This window comes from Rhodnius prolixus, unplaced genomic scaffold (assembly GCF_049639745.1).
Source record: "Rhodnius prolixus isolate KJV_2025 unplaced genomic scaffold, Rpr scaffold_1, whole genome shotgun sequence".
NCBI lineage: Eukaryota > Metazoa > Arthropoda > Insecta > Hemiptera > Reduviidae > Rhodnius > Rhodnius prolixus.
Window position 1 is genome coordinate 55,408,879 of NW_027411581.1, and position 20,566 is coordinate 55,429,444.

Sequence of the window (20,566 nt, forward strand, 5' to 3'; positions counted from 1 at the left end):
GATAAACGATAGTACTATTCTTTTTACACTATTTCTATTCTGATTGCACTCATGTGCAATCTATAACTTGAATTAAAAAAAAACAACAGTTTTCTGAAAAAAAAATCGATAGGTTTTTTTGGGGGGTGGGGAGAAGCGAGTGGTCCGTTTTCCCCTAAAGAATCAGGTTAATGAAATGTACGATTCTATGTCTTAGATATTTTTAATAATTATTAAGTGACTAATAATATTTGCCTTTGAATGTTATTACAGTATTATTATTATTTTGAAAACGAAAAAAGATAAACAATGGTAAATAGATAATGAAATGTAAATAATACAATATACTACCAGTCTCATACCTCTGCTCATTGGCGAGTACATATGATAGTGGACAAAACCAGCTCCAGCAGAGTCACCAAACAGGGTCACTTGGTTGGGATCTCCTCCGAAATTAGCAATATTATTCTGTATCCAGACAAGTGCCATAACTTGATCTTTAAGTGCCATATTACCTGGCATGATATCATCTTCCAAGGTGAGGAACCCTACAATAAAACAGTTAAATCACTACCATTAATTTAATAATTATCTCCATCATATGGAATTTAGGAATGAGTCATCTTTAATATTTATATTAATAATTCCGACTATTATTGGTAATATTAGTATGCATTTCGATGATACAGATTTCTTAGGTACTTGATTGTGTCAAAAATATTGATGGTAAATAAAACTTTAATAATCCATTATTCAGATTATACCAACATGGAACGGTGTTATGGAAACCTAGGTCCTAGATTGTACCTTTTCTCGTGTTTTAATTTAAGTCGCATCAACATTGGGGATCCTGGCCCCCAGAGTTTTATCTCTGGTTATACTATCCATTAGGAGAGTGAGTACTATTAGGCTCCTAGACTCCTTTTTCTCTTAGGAGCCACTCACAGTCCATTTTCCAGAGACTAGAAGAGGACCGAATAAACTCCGGACGCCAATTTGTTGATTCCCATACATTAAACGAAACCAAAAATTATCAAAATGACTTTAAAATTATAAAAAGTAAAGTAGTGATTATTATTTTAGGCCCCTTTTACTTCCAACAGCCGGTTAATTTGGTATCGTGAATAAAGATGGTGAGGTGACGTAATATAATATAAAATGCCTTTAAATGAAATCCGAGAGCAAGACCGAGAAGCGAACCCAGTATTTTTCAGCAGGTATACTTTGCTCATTCGGTTATCATGGAACCTGTAACATTACAATTTGTTGTAATATTGCACACAAAGCAGCTAAAATATATCGTTGTGAATTTGAAGCGAAGATGGTGTGCTTTTGGCTGTATCAGTTCAAGGACTGCACTTGAACAAAAAGCTTTCGTTTACACATAAACAGTAAACTACTTACCAAGCACTCCAAGTCTGTAGTTTGGCATCACCAGTACAATATCATTGTTTAAGACAAATTCTGGTGATTTATCAATTTCGCCGGAACCTGAGAACAATTCGCCGCCATGTATGTACACCACAACTGGCAACAATTTTGTTGGATTTAACTATAAAAAAAAAAAACAATAACACTTCAAAATATTTTTTAAATAAAATTATATTTTTATCATGAATAAATTACCATAAACTATAACTTATTTATTTATTTTTTTTATAAAAAAATTTATTATCTATTTCCGAATACACAATAATCTATAAATCATAGAGTTTTTATTATTCCTATGCAGTTCCTAGTACATACCTTAGGAGTGTAAACCGAGAGGTAGAGACAGTCTTCATTACCCATCTTGGTAGTGTTTACAGGAGGATAAATGATTGGTATCTGAACACAGACGCTACCAAAATTATATGCTTCTCTCACACCTGGCCACGCTTCTGAGGGTTGAGGATCCTGAAACAGAAGATATTGTTTAACCTTGAATATGTTGTTATGTTGTGTTTATAATTAAAATCTGTACTAATCTAGAATTGGAAAAAGTTAAATTAATTTTCACCTGAAATCGAAGTTCTCCAAGAGGTGGTTTTGCAAAAGGAATACCATGGAATGCTGCAACAATTCTACCGTTTGCAGCAGTAAATTCTAATCCAATTAACGTTCCACAAGTTGTGTTCACGATTAGCTGGCAGCATTTTGCAAATTGTAAAAGTAAACTTAATTCAATAATTAAGATCAATAAATTCATTTATGAGGTTTAAATGTGCTGCTAGAAAGAACTATTTATGGCTACTATTATTTCAGGGAGAATGTTTAGCTAACAAGTGAAGGAGGGGCATTCATTCAGCGAATTTATAACGAACTGCTAACCAGGAAAGTTGGTTTCAGAAATAGGTTAGCATATCTTACAAGATTTCAAAAGTGAAATATTTTTTTAACACCTTAAGTAAATTATATTAATTAGTGATAACAGTTATTTTAAGTACGAGAGGCTTTTTTTTAAGTAATATATTGATAACAAATATTTATTACTGATACTGCGTGTACCTTTCCTGGCACATATTTCTATCCTAATTAAAATATATTGTTAATTAGCGGATATTTACTTCAAAGTTAAGTACAATGAACTCACGATCCATATTATGCTCATTTGAGCACTGCCAGCTGTCAAGTTTGGAAGTTTTCATTCATCTCAATGTTGTTGGATGCATTACTCAGTTGTACCACTCAATAGAAAGCTATAGATACGGTGACCATTCGTACTGTTTTTGGCAGGACAGTACTGTTTTTTAAGACGCTGTCCTTCTTTTTTTTTTAAGCATAAATGTCCTGTTTTTTATTCATTTGTACTGTTTTTCAATGAAATTTTAATTATACTCAATGAAATTAATGAAAATATGAATATTTTTTCGAAGATTTATGTATGATTTTGTTAAGATCTGATCTTCATATTGTGAAAATTAGATATATTTGTATTTTACTTGTCGCTAGTATAGTTTTAAAGAATGTGACATTAAAACAAAATTTTGCTGTAATTTTAAAAGACTGACTATTTTTTCTATTTACAAGAGTTACTATTTACATTTTGTTACTAACTAACAAGTGTATAGTTCAAGTAGTCGCTCAGTTTCGGCTGAATATGGGCCATATTATATGGCCATTGTTTTGTAATAACCGATCTCGAGTTAATAAACGTATTATATTTTTTATAGGTTTTTTTTCCTCCTTGTCCTGTTTTTTGATACAAAAATAATGGTCACCGTAGCTATAGAGGATTTTTCCGATTGTAATTCTTGTTTTGAGCAGTTCTTTTGAACTTAATTTCGGTTAAAGCAATGAAACACTGCCTGTATTAAATTTTCTGCCAATTTACATTTAGCACTTAGACAGAACATTTTCTAAGTAAAATGTTGATAGTGAATTCTTTTTTGTAACAGTATGTAAGTATAACATGTTATTATAAATTCATGTAACTTACCTTGTTAATTGTTTACTTCAAAGTAGAATCTCGTAAATTGAACTACTCATTGTCCGGGAAACAGAAGAAAACACGGATCGATATTGCTGTAAGTATATTTCTGAAACAACGGTTTTGCTTAGGTATCTGCTAGCTTTAGTTGACATTTTGATTTTAGTTTTAGTTGATTTTGGACGAATTTGACGTTTGTCTAGACTGGGATGCAGACACCCATTTGCATCAGTGCTCTTCAACGTATCGTTGGATCGAGCAATGAGGATGCGCACCGAATAAATCCCTAGGTACAGTATTTATTACCCAATAATTAGCATATTCTGTGGATGAAGTTACGTTATCAGCGCTCACAATTAGTGGGCCATTAAAACATAAATCAAATGGGTCTTTCTTTGAGCATCATCATCATCCAGAAAGGTTACCCATAAAATCAAGAACCAGAAAAAGATTTCAATCAAAGCAATGCATACTTAAATATCAGGATAGATGATTTACAAAAAATAAAAAAAGATTTTTCAAGAGATTTACACTTCGGTCAGTTCAACACTTCGTTTAGATCTCACTTCATAGGTGGTATGCAGCCAGATTCAGTAAAGCGGCACTTTTAAGAGAAACCTACTCCACTCTCTAGAACGATTATTCAATGAATTAATATTTTTAGAAAAATGTTTTAAACTAAAGCGATAGATGATTATCTAAAGTATAAATTTAAATGAATTAGGTGGAGAGAATTCTAAGGAATTCGCGGAAACTTTAAACTTTAAGGTAATTTAAAATGGAAGTTCCCTTGAAACAAAGAAATCAGAATCAGTCAAGATAAATCGATGAACTCGTTTCCATGCTGCTGAAAATGCCTCCCCAGTAGAGAATGAATCCTGAAAATTAAACCTATTTCTAACATCAATTTCAGATACTTAAGAAAAAAAAACTAACTAAAAAAAACAGCAGAACAAGGAAAATATTTAATGAAATTGGAGAAGAAGATCCTATTTCCTTCCTCTTTAGCACCTATGGCGGCAATATGCTAAGTTTACCTTTCTTAGCTGTTACTACAACTGAGAACTGATATGTACGTATTTAGTAATAAGTTTGAAAGCGACCATATCTCTAATTGCATTGATTCAGAAGAAAGCATTCAGCTGTAGGAAAGTGCAAAGCAATGGTGCATTAAACTGGCTGATTGGGAACTGCACAACCTAGTGAAACAAGATTTGCAGAGAGATAGTAAAGAACTACTGACCTATTTCTCTTACAGAAAAGCTAGTTGGCCGCGAATGCGTAGAACTATTCTCTAGTAGAACTATAACCTGAATTCCAAAAAACAGTTTTCCTTTTAAAAAAATCGTTTGGGTTTTTTTGGGGGTGGGGAGAAGCGAGTGGTTCGTTTTCCTCTAAAGAATCAGGTTAATGAAATTTACGATTCTATCACTTAGATATTTTTAATAATTATTAAGTGACTAATAATATTTGTGCCTTTGAATGTTATTACAGTATTATTATTATTATTTTTCCGCATGGCGTTCTCTAGTTGCACAAGATTATTTTAATTAAATAATTTAAAATTACCCTAGATGGGTAGCCTTTACTGCGGCTCAGAGTCCTGTGTACCCTGGAAAAGTTTTGGACAAAGGATATAAAAAAGTAAACAAGAAACAGAAAAAGAACATGATGACGGGAAAAAAACCTGAGTCCACGGTCAGTTGACTCAGGGTCTCTCTTTTAGTAGCCTCTTACGACAAACAGAGATACTGGAGATGTATTCTTACTTTCCATTCACAAAGAATGCACAAATTATACTAATTATTTAATTAAATAACGAAATCAGCCCACTTATTGCGACATTTCGTCTTTGAGCTAAGGTATATACATATACAACTGACAGACAGACTTGCTCACAAAGGCCACACAGGTAAAAACCACTTTTCAGATAACCTGAAAACGGAAATTTCTGGTCAAAACATGAAATCAAAAATCTGCGCCATCGCAATAACTGATTAACTTCTCATACTAGTAGTAAGGCAATAAAAGTGATGTTGAAAAAGGGTTATACGAGTAGTTAGCGAATCTTGCCAATGTGGAGAGTTATTTGCTTGATGTTCTACATAGAAAGCATATCAGTTACCAGAAATGGTGAAGTTGACAGAGCCGCTATGAAAGCAGTTTCTGACGGTATTTCGTTTCGGAAAGTTCCAATATCGCACTCTTATTATCATGTAGCAGTATATTAAATATATTACATGCATGCCACCACTGATAATAAATTAAAAGCGAAGTTTACAGAAGGAGCTCCTCTTTCCGATCTAAATGTCGATGGGAGGTGATACTAAGCCGCCTCGAATCGACTTTCATTTGTATTTGGGAAATATCCACCAAAATCTTATATTAAAGATCTATTTTAGTATAGTTCTACTTTTACAAAAATTCCTGCTCAAAGAGATAATATAGTCACACGATACAATATTGACACTAATTTGAAGGCAAGTGAATCCCTATTAACAATACATGGTACCAAATGAAGTCGATATGATCCCAGTAATTGGCGCATTACAAATGAAATAAAACTAAAACACTAAGAGGTAAACAAGAAATAAATATTCCAATCAAAACAGGCACGATATATTTGCGTGATTGCTTTTACAAAATCAGCTCCTTCCATCCACTTTATCTCTTAAGTTAAGTCGTGACCAAAATTGAACTCTCTCTGGTAAAAGCTTTTTCTTAATAGTTAGTTCACTGTTTCCAGAATGGAAGTAGTTTTGCTGCTCTTCATCCCACTGCGGCCAATTAATAGGAGATCCCGGAGGAGTCGGTTCTCTATACGATATGAGAATAGTCGATAAATAAACACAAAGAGAATCGAAACAGAAAAACAGTGTTTACCCAAAAGTAGCGAAGTTGTAAAGTAATGTAGTAACCAAATTCAGTCTATTTAAATCTTCACTTGATGTGGGTGGTGGGATTTCAATCGGATTCTTGATGTGCCAAACATAAATTGTGTCATCAAAAATTGAGGCACCTGTATAGTGATAATAGGTTATTAACATTAATAATTAAGATGATAAAGGATTAATTTGTTAAAGAAAGTTAACAGTAGATGTTACTGTGATCACCATGGAATCCTAGACTGAATCAGCGAATTCCGTAAATGCCTTGGCATTGTTATATATTTTTTATATCAGTAGTAATCTTCTCGCAGAATCAATTGATTTCACGACATCCTCATTTGGGAAATATCCTCCATAATCATATATTAAAGACCTACTTTAGTATAACAAGAGTAGGAGGCGTCTCTGAGACAACTTAGAGTGCAACCAAATAGGATGCATGAATGCAGTTTGAAAAACGCATCATTTAATAACATATTTATATCTGTGATTTTTTTGTGTTAAAACGTTAAAAATCAAGAAGAAAATGATCGAACAATGCAACGTCGAATCACTGAGATAAAATTAAAGTATGATATTTCACTTTTTTGAATAGACGGCGTGAAAGCAATAATATGAATAGAAGTATTTTATGAAAAACTGGCCAGGGATCTTGAATATTCATTCAAAAGAAAGCTATTCTGAAAAACATTTGGAATTTTATTATATATGGACTCATAATTACTCTATTAAATTGGCTTTTAAATTACTGCGGCTGAGTACATCATTCTTACCTTTTAAAACTCTTTTACCAGCCAATATCTCTTGAAAACTGTGCTCTCCAAGGTAATCGAAATAATACAAATAATGTGGGCCTTTGTGCTTCCGCAAGGATTCAATTATTGGCCAAAGGAAGTAACCATCAGTAAACACCTAAGAAATTTTAAGAATTATTTAACTCTTATTATAATTTTATAATTTAAAGCAAAAAAGAATGGATAAAAAAATCAGTTCCAAAACTTACATCAGTTAAATTTCTTAACAATGTCATCGTAATTGGCTGATCATCAAAATAGTATCTCCTCACCTGGTTAGCTACACATGTAGGATTCGACGCAGTAGTATCAAATAACATTGTTATTGACAATGCCTGCACGAAGTGCTTATTATACTCGGCAAGAGAAGCCGGATTTTGAACGAATGCTGTGCAGATTAAAAGAATAATAATAATTGTACAATCAGCATATATAGCCTCAATCATATCCTAATTTTATATAAGTTAATAAGAAAAGGGCAGATAGATGCATGGCGCCATTAGCCTCTAATGTTGACGTGCCATAAATCATTTAAAAAAATACCATCACAAGTTTCAATGGTGAATGGAAACGTTACGAACAAAGTGGAAAAAAGCTTCGATCCTCCGATCTCGAAAATACCAACAGAAAGGGATTTTCCTTCACTCCAGCAGACTACAGAGCATGGGCCACCGCTACCTCAGCAGCGCCGACCTAACCAACCTACTATTCGAGGACTGCCCTACTCGGAGGTCGTGAGGTCACATCCTTCACATCAACATTCACTTCATACTCATCAAATTTCCCTTCCTTCTTAACTTCCAAACTCACAGCCTGACAACATAACAACAGCTCATTTTTCCAATGATTTGAATCACTTCTCACTCCTCTAGTCAGCTTACTAAACACTCTTTAGCTGTAAGCACTCACAGTCAGCACTAAACACTCTTATAACTCAACTTCTACCATGCCTCAAACCTTAAATCTCCTTTCTCAACATTCATTAACTGTTCTTCTCTGGAACGCCAATGGCTTGAACTCCCACAGAGACGAACTAGATACTCTGCTAGATGACAAACGTATTGACATAGCTTTATTCACAGAAACTCACTTTAATAGTAGATCTCACTTTTACATCACTGACTACAAAACGTACAGGACTGACCATCCGTACGACACAGCCCACGGAGGTGCGGCGATCCTAATTCGCAACAGCCTTTTACAGCCTTCCTTCAACAGCAATTGACTACCTCCAATTGTCTGTAATTTCCTTAACTGCTGTTCCATACAAGTTCAGTATTGCAGCAGTATACTGTTCACCAAACAAATCAATATCTCGAGAGCAATTTACTTACTTTTTTGACACCCTCAGTCCAAGGTTTCTCTCCGGGGGAGAATACAATGCAAAACACCAGCAGAGGGGATGTCGCACTACGGATCCAAGAGGTCAGGTACTCCTTAATGTCCTATTATCCAAAAACTACAGCAGCATCTCACCTAATCAACCCACATATTAGCCGACTTCTTTATCTAAACTTCCTGATATTCTCGATTTCTTCGTAATTTCCCATATAACTCACCATTTTGACATCCCTACACTTACTGAACTCTCCTCAGACCACAGTCCTGTCCTTCTTAGACTTGACATCTGGCCATTTCCTACCATTCCTAAACCTTCTCTTATATGTGGACAAGTAGATTGGAAGCAATTCCAATCAAAACTGGAAGACAAGTTGAACTTACGGATTTCTCTTAAAACGGCTGAAGAGTTGGACAATGCGGTAGAACATTTAACCACTTCTATACAGACTTCTATCTGGGAATCGTCGACTCATTCTGTAGTACAACGAACTCACATGACTAATATACTATTATACATTCGAACACTCATCACGGATAAGAGGCGTGCGAGAGCCTATTGGAAACGCACCCGCAATCCATCTGACAACCGAGAATTCAACAGACTGACACACCTACTTAGAAACCAACTTAGACAACTAAGAGAAGAACGCTTTCATCTCTATCGACTGAAGACAAGTCTCTACGTTCAGCCACAAAAAGGACCCTTTCATACAAGTCAGTAGCATCTCCACTTCGTCGTGATGACGGCTCGTGGGCCTCATCTGACGAAGATAAAGCTTCCTTATTTGCATCTTATCTATCTTCTGTCTTTACTCCTCACTCCGAATTAGTCCCAAAAATCGCTCTTAAAATATCTTGATACTCCTCTCCCTCTCTCGCTTCCTCCAAAGCCATTCACCCCTTCAGAGGTTAAACATATTATTAGATATCTTCCTTTAAAAAAAGCACCCGGATTTGATTTTGTTACTCCAACCATTCTTCGAAAACCCCAAAAAAGCTCTAGCTTTACTCACCTCAATCTACAATGCCACCCTCCGCACCACCTACTTTCCGCTACTTTGGAAATTTTCCATTATACTTCCGATACCAAAGCCAAATAAACCTCCACAACTCCCGACGTCACATCGTCCCATTAGCTTATTGTCAAGGCTAGGGTTGATTCTTGAAAAACTCCTGCTAAAAAGTATTCTTCCAATAATTGAATCTTCCGGTATTCTCCCGGATCACCAATTTGGATTCAGGCGACAGCATTCCACCATACAGCAGTGCCATCGAGTTGTAGATGTAATCTCCATCTCCCTTGAGAAGAAGGAGTGTTGTTCTGGGGCGTTCCTTGATGTGAAGCAGGCTTTCGATCGGGTGTGGCACACTGGACTTCTCTGGAAGCTCAAGACCATCCTTCCAGCCACCCATTTCCTCAAGTTGAAATCATACTTGACTGACAGACATTTTAGAGTGAAGGCAGGAACTATTCTTTCTCCATTCAGTCATGCTGACGCTGGAGTTCCGCAAGGCAGCATACTAGGCCCCATTCTGTACACAATCTACTCCTCTGACATATCTACTCATCCTCAAATTACTCTTATCACCTATGCTGACGATGCTGCCATCTTATCTACTAACAAAGATCCATTAATAGCTCACAGAAACCTTCAGTCTCACCTCACCTTCTTAGAAAATTGGTCCAAAAAATGGGCTATCAAACTGAACGAAACAAAATCTCAAAACATTACTTTCACTCTTCGACGCATCACTCTTAAAATATCTTGATACTCCTAAAGTAAACTGTCTTTTACAAACTAATTCCTTTACCAGTAGTCAACGTAGTCCGCTACCTTGGGCTTTACCTTGACAGAAGACTTACATGGAGCCCTCATACTCGACTTAAGAGAACAGAACTCAACAGACGCTTCCGACAACTGAAAAGACTACTCGACAACAGATCTACACTCACTCTGGTCAACAAAAGACTTACATATGTAAGTATATTAAAGCCAGTCTGGACTTATGGCATCGAACTGTGGGGTTCAACCAAACGCTCGAATCTGCAAAGGATCCAGTTTTTGCAGTCTAAAATTCTTCGCTCTATAGTAAACGCTCCTTTCTACGTCACCAATCAAACTATTCACACAGACTTGAACATTCCTTTCGTCACAGAAGTTGCAAAAACACGATACAGAAAATTCCATCTTAACATTCAAACACATCACAATCCACTTGTACAACATCTATCTTCAAGAAAATTTCCAGACAACACTTCCAGACATCTCCTCTCTGATGAAGAGAGTCAGTAGAATTTAGCTTGTTTTTGGAGTGTTACCGCTGGGTAACTTCTCCACTCTGACCATGGTTACAAACAGGTGACGCCAATCAGCGTCTGTTGCCGCTGCTCACACAATTTATTTGAATAAGCAAGTCATATTACACCAATAAAACTAGGATTTCGGAAGATAGCGAAATAAATATCCTATTTTATTCAGGAAAACTGATAGGGAATAAATTCTTTTCAAAAGTATATTACAAATATTTCAAGTAGATAATATTACCTGCAGATCTGATTAAGCCCCCCAAACTGTTGAAACCAACAATCCAAGGAACTGGAGCAGGCTCGACATTGTGCGGATTGAATGGCAGAAATGGTTTTTTTGCATTTTTATCAAAAATAGCTGTAAATATTGGAATAGGATCCGTTTGGAACTCCTGCGAGACAACAAAAAAGTGAAATTAATAGACTTCGCTTAGAGTTTTGACATTATCTTACATTTATATAATATTATATAAGTATTGTATAATGTTATGTAATACACAGGGTGACCAGCGTTATATGCTCCACCCACTTTTTTTTTAAACGGCGGGAATTTTGACTTCCTTGACGTCAAGTTGGAATGACCACCAATTTATTTTTAACTTTTCAACATTTTCTCTTTACCAATCGTTTGTGCCGGCGATTCACCGAATTAAATTTCATTAATTGTGCCGCTAAATTACGCAAGTTATTAGCAAAACAAAGTGGCCATACCAACTTGACGGACGTTTAAAAAATTATTTAATATGAATATTAAGTTACCAACAAGTTCCATAACCTGTCACAGCGCAAAAAAAGTTGAATGCTTATTCAATGTTAAATGTTATTCAAGTCAGAGGAATTTTGGAATTGACTGGAACAGTGTTCATAGACAAAAATTTCTTTTGCGAATTCTGTATGATGGGCAAAAAACATAGATTACCTTTTAAAACAAGTACTTCAAGTGCGACTAAGCCTGGAGAAATATTACATATAGATATTTATGGGCCGATGGAAGAAGGGTCTTTAGGAGGCTCTCAATATTTTGTACTAGTTAAGGATGATCTTAGTCACTTTAGAATGGTTTATTTTTAAAGAAATAGAAGTGTAGTAAAAAACAAAATTAAAATGTGTGTAAATTTTGTAAAATACAATGTAAATCATCGCATTAAAATCATGAGATCTGACAACGGAACAGAAATACTCAATTCTTATGTAAAAGAAATAACAAATGAAGAAGGGATTTTACACCAAGTTTCTTGTAAGTATACACCAGAACAAAACGGCAGAATAGAGACAATTGTTGAGGCGGCTAGGACTCTGATTCATGCCAAAAAACTTGCCGAAATCACTTTTGGCAGAAGCAGTTAACACATAATATATATACTGCAGTAGTACATGACCGGCAAAAGCAGTTTGGTGAGGAGGAAAGATAGTCATTGGTAAACTACTCGTATTTGTTGAAACTGTCTTTGTGCATGTGCCGAAACAGAAGCGACTTAATTAGGATCCTACAAGTAAAAAAGGCTTATTTGTTGGATACAGTGAATCTTTGAAAGGTTTTAGAGTCTATTTCCCAGAAAAAGGTGAATTTGAAGTAGAACGAGAGGTCATCTTTGTTCAATCAAGACATGAGAAAACAATATCCCTTGATATTTGCAATAACCAAATAGATGAATATAATAACTATGAAGAACAAAAGGAATCAACATTGTTTTCTGAAGAGGAAGAACAAGAGAAAGAAGAAACATATGGTAAAAAGCAGGGAGGAAAAAATAAAGAAATAAATAAAACAGAAACTATAAAATTGAAAGAAAAGATAGAGAAAAACGAAAAACAAACCAAGAAAACAAAAAACAAAACGAAGAACAGAAAAAGAAAAACGAGCAGTACAGTCTGAGAGGCAGAAGGTTACTAAAGAAACCACCACATTTGGAAAGTCATCTATTAATTGGAGAATGTGAGAATTTAACTACATCAGAAGCTTTAATTAACCCAAATCGGAAGCAAACAAGATGCAAGAAGAAATCGATGTACTACATAAAAATAAAACATGGCAAATTGTGGATCTACCTGAAGATTAAGTACCTTTAACAACTAAGTGGATGTTTCGAAAGAAATACAAGAAGGCATCATAAGAAAGCAAGGTTTGTTGTGCGAGATTTTCAGCAAATAAAAGGATTAGATTTTTAAGAAACATATGCTCCTGTTGCACAACATGATTCTAGAAGATTTCTATTGCTTCAGTTTGACATAAAAACGGCCTCCTTACCTGGAGAATTAGATGAAAAGATATATGTCACACAACTAGAAGGTTTCGTTGAGAAATGTAGTGAAAACAAAGTGTGTCTACTAAAAAAAGTCTTTACGGACTAAATCAAGCTCCAAGAACATGGGGAGAAAAATTCAATTCAACTTCAAGCAAAAAGGATATTAAAGGTATCTCCGTGGTACTATTAACTATGGTATCAACTACAATAGCGCAAGTGAATTAATCCTGTACAGCGATGCAGATTTTGCTGGCGTGGAAGATCGAAGATCAACATGTGGGTATGCTTTGATGTATTCAGGAGGAGCAATATCGTGGACATCCAGAAAGCAGAAAACCGTTGCACTTTCGACTGCAGAAGCAGAGTTCGTTTCAGCAAGTGAAGCTGTTCGAGATGTGTTGTTTATAAAAAAATATGGCTTAGAATTCGAAGCATTAAAAGATTTTCCTATACCACTATTTTCCTATGTTGACAATCAAAGCGCAATTCATATGATTACTCAAGAGGATGGAAAAGCGTCAAAACGTACTAAGCATATTGACATCAAGTATAGTTTTTTTAAGGAGAAACTAGGAGAAGAAATTGAAGTCGAACACATCAGCACAGATGAACAACTCGGAGATTTATTGATCAAGGCTTTTCAAAGAAGATAATTCGAATATTTTAGAAGTTGCTTAGGAATATGTGAAAAAAGTTATTTTAAGGATTAATTAAAATTTAGGAGGAATGTTAAAGGGAAATTTTAGTTATCGGCGCCAGTAGATAGGGTCAGGAACATGGAGCCTTAACTAAAAGTTGTAACACGTTCTGTTTTGTATTGTGTGCCTTATGTGTGAAGTAGTGTTTACTTAAATAAAAGCTCTTAGAATTATAAACTGTTTTCTCCAATCCAGAACCATTCTATCACAACTGTCCAGTAAGACAGTTGTATAAGGGTTGATCGTCGAAAACTGCGCGGATTTTAATATTTGTTTCATAGCTTCCGTACAATTTTGAACTATTTATTGGTTTATTGAGTCAACTTTTCGTAAGTTTTATGTGTGTAATTTTCTAGTTAAATAGAGATAACTAATTTTTACCAAAAATTGGCCGTATGATTCAGTCAATTCGTAAGCATTTTTAGTCCTTAAACAATTGAAGATCGCCAGCGAAGAATCAGTAGGACAGTTGAACAACTGGGCCATCTTTATTGCTCTACTGCGAGCTACTCCTGGCGGTGTGTTAGCCCAGGGGGCTAGTGCTGCTCCGGATTGGCTAATAGCTCTATGGAATAAACCTGCACAAAGTTAACCATAATCTGTTTCGAATCGAGATCCCATTAACACAATCCATCTTTGCAAGTACTATAATCAAGTATCTTAGGAGAGGTATCTAAGTATTGTTACAGAAAACATGGGTTAATGAACTGAAATAACTTTCAGCTAGAGATAGGAGAGGTATCTAAGTATTCTTACAGAAGACTTGGTTAATTGGGTCCAGAATATTGCCTAACAAAATGTGGACTCCCGTCCTTTGGGATAAGAACATCACCAAGAGTGGGAAGAAGTCCTATAATAGGATACATAAAATAGTTAATTCACCTATAATAGTGTTAAATATTAGCGATACATTTAATGAAAGTCTATTTCAGTAAAATTGGCAAAAAAGACTATTGATTGAAACTGTCATTAAAAACCAATTGCCACAAAATTAATGCCAATCAGAACAATATCAAGTTTATTTATTTACAGTTTTTAGTTTTTATAGTAAATACTGCATAAGATAAGCATTTATGTACTGTTAACTTCTCACTTAAACATTGCAAATTAAATAAAATATAAAAAATAAATAAATTATATGTAAAACATACAAAGTTTAGGCAATTACAACTAAATGATGTAAGAACAAAATATTATACAATTTTATAAAATGTTAAATAGCATCAAAGAACCAGCATTGACCACAAAGAAAGTTAGAATGAAATTTTTAAAAACGAAGAAGTTTTAAGTCATGATGAAAAGCGCGTGATTTAGAGTTATGTTACAGAATCAAAAAAAGATTATGCCAGCAAATGTTTCTGAAACCATTTTGGAATGGTAAATTGTATTGGAATCTGTCAGTAAATTTAATACAAGCTCAATGAACAAACAGGAAACACCATGGTATATGGGTATCTTTACTAACAAAGGGTCATCAGGTCTTAAGTAGGTTGAGAACTATTCATGCAGATTTCTGGAGCAAATTTTCATATCAGTAAAAGACCTTCATCTCTTTGTACTGACTATAATGGACAAGAATTTAAGCAAATAGTAATGATACATAAGGGCACAAAATAATTATTTATAGTTTTATACTAAAACTTTATTCCGATGAAGGTGTGGTATTCACAAACATTAACGGTCTCAGATCTTGGCTTGAACTTCTGAATAGGCCTTCGTTTCAAGCGAATTCAGTGACGAGCATAACCCTTTCAACCTTAAGGTTGTCTAGATAAGCTTTAGAACCTCTTACTTAAAATGCAGCACAATCTTCAAATAATTTAATTCAAGAAAACTAATATTGTACTTGATGATGAAGACCTTAAATATGAAAAGTCCAAGTTCTGTTCCCTGTGGCCCAACAAGCAGAAGTTGAATATCTGTGAGGAATCAACAAATGTTGCAATATGTTACAGTTTTTTTGAAGCACTATTGGCTCATTTAAATAAAAATATGCTGAACAGATAAGACACCACTTGTTCTGTACATTAAGAAACTTTGAACAAAAAAGGCTCTATTTATTTTGATAATCGTAATCGGAGTAGTCACGACTTTACGAAAACCTAAATAGATAATGGTAGATAGATAACGAAATGTAAATAATACAATGAACTACCAGTCACATACCTCTACTCATTGGCGAGTACATATGATAGTGGACAAAAGCAGCTCCAGCAGTGTCACCTAACAGGGTCACTTGGTTAGGATCTCCTCCGAAACTCGCAATATTATTCTGTATCCACACTAGTGCCATAACTTGATCTTTAAGTGCCATATTACCTGGCATGGTATCATCTTCCATGGAGAGGAACCCTACAATAAAAACAGTTAAATCGCTATCTCTAATTTAGTAATTATCTCCATCATATGAAATTTAGGAATGAGTCATCTTTAATATTTATATAACTAATTCCGATTATTATTAAAACTGTCCGGTAGTACATATGATAGTGGACCCTTAGGTTTTGGTAATATTAGTTTGCACTAGGATGATACAGATTTCTTAGGTACCTGAATGTGCCAAAAACATTGATGGTAAATGTAAGTTTAATAATGCATTATTCAGATTATATCAACAGTCTTGGAAACCTAGGTCCTACATTGTACCTTTTTCTTCTTGGTTTAATTTAGGTAGCATAAAAATTGGAGGTCACGGCACACAGAGCTTTTTTTCTCGTTGCAGACAATGCTATCCAATAGGACAGCGAGCAGAAATAGGCTCCTTGTCGCCTTATTTTTTATGGGAACCATTTACAGTCCACTTTCCGGTGATACGCAGTTCTAGAGACTAGAAGTGGACTGAATAGACTCCGGGCGTCAATTATCTTAAATTAAACAAAACCACAAATAATCAAAATGAATTTAAAATTATAAAAAGTAAAGTACTGCTTATTATTTCGGCATCTTTTACTTCCAACTATTTGTTAATTAGGTATCGTGAATACAGATGGTTAGGTGACCTAATTTAGTATAAAATGCCATTAAATGAAATCCGAGACCAGGACCGAAAAGGGAACCCAGTATTTCTCAGCAGGAATACTTAGCTTCGCGGTCTGATCCTCGGCTATCGTGGCGCCTGTAACATTACAATATGTTGTAATATTACCCACAATACTTCTTAAAATATTACACGATATATTACATAAATCGTTGTGAATTCGCAGCGAAGATTGTTTGCTTTTTGTTGTATCAGTTGAAACAAAGAGCTTCTTTTTTACACACACATAAAAAACAGTAAACTACATACCAATCGGTCCAAGTCTGTAGTTTGGCATCACAACTACAATATCATTGTTTAAGATAAATTCTGGTGATTTATCAATTTCGCCGGAACCTGACATCAATTCGCCGCCATGTATGTACACCAAAACTGGGAACAAATTCTCTGGTTTTAACTAAAAAAAAAGTTCTCCAAGTTTTAAACTGTATATTATCTTCCACTTCAAATTTAAATGTATTCTGCAGTGAATATATTTAAATACATTTGAGGTAAAATCTATCACGTTTAAGATATACACTAATCAAAATGCTACGGCGTAGATACTCCAATGTCTTTTCTTCAAAAGAACAGTCTTTTGTTGGAGATTACTTTATCAATAATCAGGTTAGTTTCCGCTCCCTTCAGTCAAGTATTCAGCAGTACCACTACCACCACAACTATCTTTTGGACATTACCAATCATTTTGTCTAGAATAGTTTCCGAGCTTGCCCTAGAGAAGCTTTCTGTCTTTTCATCCATCAGTCCATTGATATCCGATCAACAACATGTCGTTGTAAAAAATCGACCGAAAGACTTCCGATCTCTTCTACTTCTTACACGGCTTCTGTTCAAGGATTCAGTACGAGGCAGTATACACCGATCTATCGAATGCCTTTAAGATAGTCGAACATAATTTATGTTCTGAAAGTTGTATACTGATGCTATGCTTCACCGGTTTGTAACTTTTTAAAACACGAGAACCAAGACAGAATTAAGTCAATTAATTCTTTTAAATGCTTATTAGTGTCACTTAAGTTAAAATAATTAAATGAATCTATAAATCATAGAGTTTTTATTATTCCAAAGCAGTTCCTAGTACTTACATTAGGAGTGTAAACCGAGAGGTAGAGACAGTCTTCATTGCCCATCTTGGTAGTGTTTACAGGAGGATAAACGATTGGTATCTGAACACAGACGCTACCAAAGTTATATGCTTCTCTCACACCAGACCACGCTTCTGGGGGCTGAGGATCCTGAAACAGAAGATAATGGTTTAACCTTGTATATGTTACGTCGTGTTTATAATTAAAATATGTAGTAATCTAAAAATGGAAAAAGGTAAATTAATTTTTACCTGAAATCGAAGTTCACCAAGAGGTGGTTTTGCAAAAGGAATACCATGGAATGCTGCAACAATTCTACCGTTTGCAGCTGTAAATTCTCTTCCAATTAACATTCCACAAGTTGTGTTTACGATTAACTGGCAGCATTGTGCAAATTGTAAAAGTAAACTTAATTCAATAATTAAGATCAATAAATTCATTTATGAGGTTTGAATGTGCTCCTAGAAAGAACTATTTATGGCTATTATTATTTCTAAGCGAAATTTTAGCTTACAAGTGAAGGAGGGGCATTCATTCAGCGAATTTATAACGAACTGCTAGCCATGAAAGTTATTCTCAGAAATATGGTAACATATCTTACAAGATTTCAAAAGTGACATGTTTTTTTAACATTAAATAAACTGTATCAATTAGTGATAGCAGTTTGTTAAAGTAAAATGTTGATAGCAAATATTTAGTACTGATACAGCGTGAACATTTTCTTGCACATATTCCTATCCTAATAAACACGTTTTGTTAATTAGCGGACGTTTACTTCAAGGTTAAGTACAATGAACTCAAATTCAAATCGATCTATAATATGCTCATTTGAGCACAGCCAGCTGTCAAGTTTAGAAGTTTTCATTCATCTCAATGTTGTTGAATGCATTACTCAGTTGTACCACTCAATATTTTCGACGGCTCTCAGAAAGCTATAGTGGATCCATGAACACTTTTTCTGATTGTAATTCCGGAAAATTAGAAGCAGAAATAGGACAACTTATCGCTCAGGATGATTTCAAAGTTACAAATTTATGTTAGTTCTTGAAAAATAATAGTAATCAGCTATAGGATCTACTTTTAATAATAGCAAGTTTTTTTATCTTAATATAGTCTATTTTTCACACAGCACGTCCACAATTAACTTATTTACATTGTTTGCAAATCTTTAATTTTATTCTCATACTAAGGCTGAGTGTAAATCAGTGCGATTCTGCTAACCACGCTATCTCCAGCGCTTCAGTAAAATCTATATTAAAAATGAATCTCATTTATTTGCTGGACGTACTTCTCAGAATTAATGGTTTGGCAAAGACATTAAACTTCTATCTGCAATGTCTTTTTTAACAGAACTAGTACTTTTCGTTTTATTTTAAAGAGTAGAGAAAATACAAAGGAATATTTTAAATTTTGAAGTGGCAGGATGAATCGAATGCCGCTCAAAATAAAAGCGGTGGAACCTGGAATTGAGGAATAACCATCCCTAGTACCAGCCCCTCCTTTTACTACTCCAGGAAGGTCATATCCCGCTTCAACTGCTGGTATCTTTGTGCTGACTTCCGGAAAGCATTAGAGCTACAGGACAGAATGTTTAGGAAACCACTCTCTCTCTGACGCTCAAATATCTCTGCCCGAGAAAAGCTTCTTCACCCTGCATTATTCATGAAAGACTATTCAACCGAGGGATGTCTGGCTCTTCGAAGAGTTAGTTCTCAACGGACGTAAAATCTTGGACTAGACTAAGGTTGAGTGGCCAAATGGTTGCATAGATCAACTATCTTTTGGCGCATGTGTTCATTGTTTGATTGTTAGGCTGAGAATCCAGCAAGAACCATACACCTCCTGCAGATATTGCTAATCCACTGCTCCCAGCGGAATGCATCCGCTTTGCTGAAAAAACATTTCAGTTTCTTGATAATAGACCATACTATTCTTTTTACACAATTTTTATTCTGACTGCACTCATGTAGAATTAATTCTAACTTGTATTCCAAAAAACCGTTTTCCTTTAAAAAAAATCGTTAGGGTTTTTTTTGGAGGGAGAAGCGAGTGGTTCGGTTTCCTCTAGAGAATCAGGTGAATGAAATGTACGATTTTATCACTTAGAATGTTTAGAAAACCACTCTCTCTGACGCTCAAATATCTCTGCCCAAGAAAAACTTCTTCAGCCTGCATACGTCATGATAGACGATTAAACCGAGGGATGTCTGGCGCTTTGAAGAGTTAGTTCTCAACGGACGTAAAATCTTGGACTAGACTAGGACTAGTGGCCAAATGGTTGCATAGATCAACTATCTCTCGGCGAATGTGTTCATTGTTTGATTGTTAGGCTGAGTTTCCAGCAATTACGATTCTTTTTTAATATTTTAATAATTATTTAACGATATTTTTAATAATTATTAAGTGACTAATAATATTCGTGTCCTTGAATATTAATACAGTATCATTATTATTATTATTTACAAATCACATCTGTATGTGAGGATAGTGGCACTCAAGGATTTTTCCGCAAGGCGTTCTCTAGTTGCACAAAATTATGTATCGTTTACAATAAATTGCCTTGAATGAGAAAGTTATGAACTGAAAGTTAGAGAAAATGGAAAGTTATTTGGCGGAAGACGGAGAATGGATTTGGTCAAGGATTTGGCCACTAAATAATAAGAAATGTAAAAACACTCAAAAAAGCTCCGAAATAACAAACAATAATAATAATAATAATAATATTCCATTCAAAGTATATTTGAGCCTACATAAGCATTGCAGGTTTGATTTTGGGGTCCT

The 20,566-nt window shown here is 34.8% G+C and overlaps 2 protein-coding genes across 2 annotated transcripts; both read right to left on the bottom strand.

Moving 5' to 3' along the window:
* Nucleotides 1-236: 236 nt before the first annotated feature.
* LOC141462381 (juvenile hormone esterase-like) lies at nucleotides 237-4,574 on the bottom strand. Its single transcript, XM_074144188.1, has 4 exons — nucleotides 1,979-4,574; nucleotides 1,726-1,875; nucleotides 1,384-1,531; nucleotides 237-527 (listed from the first exon to the last, which is right to left on the bottom strand). Exons 1-4 carry the CDS (start codon nucleotides 2,165-2,167, stop codon nucleotides 247-249), a joined length of 768 nt encoding a protein of 255 aa, XP_074000289.1. The 5' UTR covers nucleotides 2,168-4,574; the 3' UTR covers nucleotides 237-246.
* Nucleotides 4,575-5,985: 1,411 nt separating this feature from the next.
* Nucleotides 5,986-19,258, bottom strand: LOC141462378 (carboxylic ester hydrolase-like). Its single transcript, XM_074144184.1, has 10 exons — nucleotides 18,037-19,258; nucleotides 17,786-17,935; nucleotides 16,950-17,097; nucleotides 15,830-16,015; nucleotides 14,045-14,241; nucleotides 10,958-11,111; nucleotides 7,280-7,458; nucleotides 7,050-7,188; nucleotides 6,272-6,407; nucleotides 5,986-6,205 (listed from the first exon to the last, which is right to left on the bottom strand). Exons 1-10 carry the CDS (start codon nucleotides 18,223-18,225, stop codon nucleotides 6,034-6,036), a joined length of 1,650 nt encoding a protein of 549 aa, XP_074000285.1. The 5' UTR covers nucleotides 18,226-19,258; the 3' UTR covers nucleotides 5,986-6,033.
* Between the last annotated feature and the right edge of the window lie 1,308 nt (nucleotides 19,259-20,566).